This window comes from Charadrius vociferus, unplaced genomic scaffold (genome assembly GCF_000708025.1).
Source record: "Charadrius vociferus isolate BGI_N301 unplaced genomic scaffold, ASM70802v2 scaffold472, whole genome shotgun sequence".
Lineage (NCBI taxonomy): Eukaryota > Metazoa > Chordata > Aves > Charadriiformes > Charadriidae > Charadrius > Charadrius vociferus.
Genome location: NW_009647735.1, coordinates 9,719,046 through 9,723,047, shown reverse-complemented (window position 1 = coordinate 9,723,047; position 4,002 = coordinate 9,719,046). Strand labels below are relative to the sequence as shown.

General features: G+C 63.0%; 1 protein-coding gene across 1 annotated transcript in view; it reads left to right on the top strand.

The window, feature by feature from the left end:
- IL2RG (interleukin 2 receptor, gamma) overlaps window positions 1-3,229 on the top strand; it is a 3,792-nt gene extending 563 nt beyond the window's left edge. Inside the window, exons 2-8 of the mRNA XM_009881742.1 lie at window positions 1,344-1,434; window positions 1,675-1,859; window positions 2,013-2,155; window positions 2,265-2,427; window positions 2,655-2,763; window positions 2,835-2,919; window positions 3,023-3,229. Of these exons, the coding sequence (XP_009880044.1) occupies window positions 1,344-1,434; window positions 1,675-1,859; window positions 2,013-2,155; window positions 2,265-2,427; window positions 2,655-2,763; window positions 2,835-2,919; window positions 3,023-3,229 (983 nt within the window). The remainder of the gene's footprint in view (window positions 1-1,343; window positions 1,435-1,674; window positions 1,860-2,012; window positions 2,156-2,264; window positions 2,428-2,654; window positions 2,764-2,834; window positions 2,920-3,022) is intronic.
- Window positions 3,230-4,002: the final 773 nt, after the last annotated feature.

The following is a 4,002-nucleotide window of genomic DNA, read 5'->3' as shown; positions in this document are numbered from 1 at the left end:
GCGCCAATGTCGACCCCCGATCCCTGCGGGGCGCCAGCCAGTGGCTCCGCACCAGCCACCCTCTCCATCCCAGTCACGTCAGCGGTGCTGTGCGCAGGCAGGGGACGGGGGATGGCGGCTCCTCTTTCCACCTGGCACCCTCGCCCCAGCCGCCATCCTGCTTCTTGGCGGGCTGTCAGTACAATACCAGCTTTCCATGGAAAAACAGCCCCTCTGTATCCCTGGACCTCCCAGGTTGCCGGGAAGGTGCCCTCAATCTCCAGGTGTGGAAATAGCCAGAGTGCAGTGCCTGTTTGCTCCGTCACATTACATTACAACCCAGGAAAGCCCAGCTCTGGCTTTCTCCTGCCCCCATGGTGCTGGTGGACAGGTTTGGACCTTGGAAGGGACGGGGTGTCCCATTGCCTGACTTTTAGGGGGAAAAATACCATTTTCTGAGAGCCTCCAGGACAGCTCTTGGCCGCCAGCAGCTGGTTTGGCAATTGCAAGGGCTCTGCGAGGCGCCTCAGTTGGTCGGAGGAGCTTGTCCCGCAGCAAGCTGTGCCCGTGGCTACCAGAACGGACTGTGACTTGATAACTGATGCAGGGACCGACACTGCTCCGGTGCCCCTCCACCCCCCAGCCAGCCCGGGATGTGGCCTCTGGCTGTGTGGGCAGGACCGGGGCTAGCACAGTGCAGCGGAAGGAGGGGGCAGAGGAGCCTCCCGGGGCTCAGTGGTGTTTCCTGCAGAGGTGGAACCACCAGGGCTCAGCCCCCTGCCCCGTGGTGGAGAGGCTGCAGTGGGAAGCACAGCCCAGCGTAATGCCCATCCCACAGACACAGGAACACATGGGCACCTGCAAGCACCCAAAAGGGCAACAGTGATATCAGTTTAGCTAGGAAGGAGACATCAGGTACAAATCCCTGATTTTCTCATGGGACAAGCAAGATGCGTTGGCAGGGAAAGGTTTCTGTCCTGTCCCACAGTGCCAGGGGCTGCGAACAGTGGCGTAGGGATGGAGGAATTGGTGCGAAACAGCACATTTGGAGCAGGAGGAGCCAATGGCAGGGATGTGGCAGGGACAGCTGCTGGGTCGGCAGTCCTTTGGAGGAAGATGCGAGGCTGCTGGCAGCCCAGGCACCATCAACAGAGCAAGTGTGACCATGGCGGTGGGGGCCCGGCATTGCAGGCAGGCTGCAGGGCACCTCTGCCAGGAAGAGCTGGCCCTGTTTGGCTCACACGGAGGAAGGCTGTCGGGGATGTGCAGGGACCCCTGGCATGTGCCGTGTCTCCCCGGTGCACTCCCAGGGCCCTGCACAGCTGCCCACCACCGCAGTGTCCAGCAGTGTCTGTCCCTTGCAGGGGTGGATTGTGTCCTCTTCAACGAAGAGTACATGACCTGCATGTGGGGCAGCAGAGAGACGCTCACAGCCAACTACTCCCTCTACTACTGGTAGGTGCCCCTGCCCCACGGCCAGGCCCACAGCAGGGTGTCCAGTGGTGGGTCCCCGCATGGGACGCTCCTGCCAGCATTGCTGGTCCCAGCATCTACCTGCTCCTCTTCCCCAAGCCCAGGGTGGGGGAGGCTCTGTCACTGGGGCAAGTGGGATGGGATACACTGGGGAGAATAGTTCTGGGGAGAGCTGGGGTGTGAGGGGTCTCGGGGAGCCCCAGTAACCCCGCTGCGGCACAGGTACGAGAACAGGTCCCCTGTGGTGGAGTGCAAGCAGTACCTGCAGGACCAGGGCATCAGAGTCGGCTGCCAGTTCAACGAGAGTGAGATCATCCAGTTTCAGCCTTTCCGTGTCCTCATCAATGCCAGCCTCAGTGGCCGGACCCTGGAGGTCCGCAGCGAGCGCATGGAGCTCCAGGACCTGGGTACGGAGTGATGGGGGGCACCCACTCTGCAGAACTGTGGTGGGGCAGGAGTGGGGCTGCGGGTCCCCAGGGCTGCCCCATCATGTCCCAGCTGGTGGCAGGACCACCAGGCCATGGGGACAGCACTCACTGGGCATCACCTGTGCCTTGCAGTGAAACCAGAGGCGCCCGTCAACCTGACCATCCATAACATGAGCAGCAACCAGCTGCAGCTGACCTGGACCTCCCCGTACCCCAAAGCCCAGTGCCTGGAGCATGCTGTCAAGTACAAGAGCAACAAGGACACCAGCTGGACGGTGAGACCCCCCCAGATGCAGCACCCCCACAGTTGTGCCTGGGGACGAGCTGTGCACCAGCCTCCATGGCAATGCCGCCCCTCATTGCATGGCCCACATCTCTCTGCAGGTGCACCAGGTGAAAGGAGAAGTCTTCTCCTTCCCCAGTGTGGACTATGAGAAGTACTACACCTTCTACGTGCGCAGCAAGATCAACAACTACTGCGGCAGCACTCAGCTCTGGAGCGAGTGGAGCATCCCTGTGGTGTGGGGCAGCAACTCCACCAGCAAGGGTAGGTCCTACGGGCTGTCCCTGTCCAGGACAGGGTCACCAGCCATTTGTGGTGACAGTGGGGCAGGGCTTGGGGACAAGCCCCTTCTCCATCCTCCGCTCCCAGCTGAGCCCTGCCACAGATGATGCTGAGCTCCCATGGCCACCCACAAAACACCACCGCTGTGCCTACCCCACTACCGTGGTGGTGTGCTGGCTGGGGGTCCACGTCACCCTGGCTCCTTCCAGGCGCAGTGGAGGAGCAGCTGCACTGGTTCTGGATCCACATGGTCTTGATCCCTGTTGCTTCCTGCCTGCTCTTGCTGGTCCTTGTTGTCCTGCTGGTGCGCATGGAAAGGTGAGTGTGGGGGCCTGGCAGGGGCCAGCAGGGCTGGGGCCCTTCCCCTCTGACACACCTCTTCCACACAGGGTGTGGGTCATCCTCATGCCCCGAATCCCCAACCCCAGCAAGAACTTTGATGAGCTCTTCATCACTCACAACGGCAACTTCCAGGTAAGGTGGCTCAAGGGAGCCCTGCTCCAGTTTCCCCCCCTGCCCCACAGGGTTGGGGCTGGGCTGGGGGATGGCTCCTCTCACCACGCTCTGCTCCCCCAAGGAGTGGGCTGGAGTCCCCAAAGACGTCGTGGAGAGCTTCAAGCCCAACTACAGCGAGAACATATGCTACGTGAGCGAGCTGCCCCCCAAGGACAGCTACGAGCCCCTCTGGGAGGGCAGCAACCACCCGCCACCATCTGTGATGCCCGGGGCCTCAGACACCCCCCCGGAGCACAGCCCCTACAAGAACAGCTACGTGGGAGTGTGATGTGCTCCTGCGCCCCGCATGCTCCGCATCCCCGCTGCCCAGAACCTCGCTGCCCCATGGGCCTCGCTCCCCACTCCCACCCTGCCTCCGCCAAATGCCCAGGACCCCCAGCCCTCTCCCCGCCATGGCCACACTGAGCCCCCACGACATGGCTGTGTGTTGGAGCTGCTGGGGGCTCACCAATCCCCCCTCCCTGCTCCAAGGTGCCCATAGGCACACCCAGGGACATGTCACCACACCCTGTCCCCTTTGTGCCCCACTGTCCTGTCCCCACGCCTGCTGTCCCCATGCCCATCACCCTCATGCCCCACTGTCCTGTGCCCATGCCCATCACTCTTGTGCCCCGCTGTCCCCACGTCATCACCCTTATGGCCCACTGCCCTGTCCCCATGCCCGCTGTCCCCACGCGCTGTCACCCTCCTGCCCCGCTGCCCTGGCCTCCACCACCCTCACACTCTGTCCGCCTGCCCCGCTGTCCCCCTGCCCACCTCTTCGTGCCCTGCTGTCCCCACGCCATGCCTCTCGGGGCAGCAGAAGGTGTCGGGGGGGGGCCCGGGCAGAGGGGGGATGGAGGGGACCCGGTGGGAGGTGGCTTCACCCTCTGGAGCGCAGCAGGGGCTGGGCTAGGGGGAGGCAGTGCTGAGGCTCAATAAAGGCTGGGACTGTCCCCACCGTGCACTGCCCGGGGCTGTGGCCATCGCTGGGGACGGAGGGGCCGCGAATTTCTGCAGTTCTTTACTGTTTTTTTTTTAGAGGACGGTCAGCTATCTACT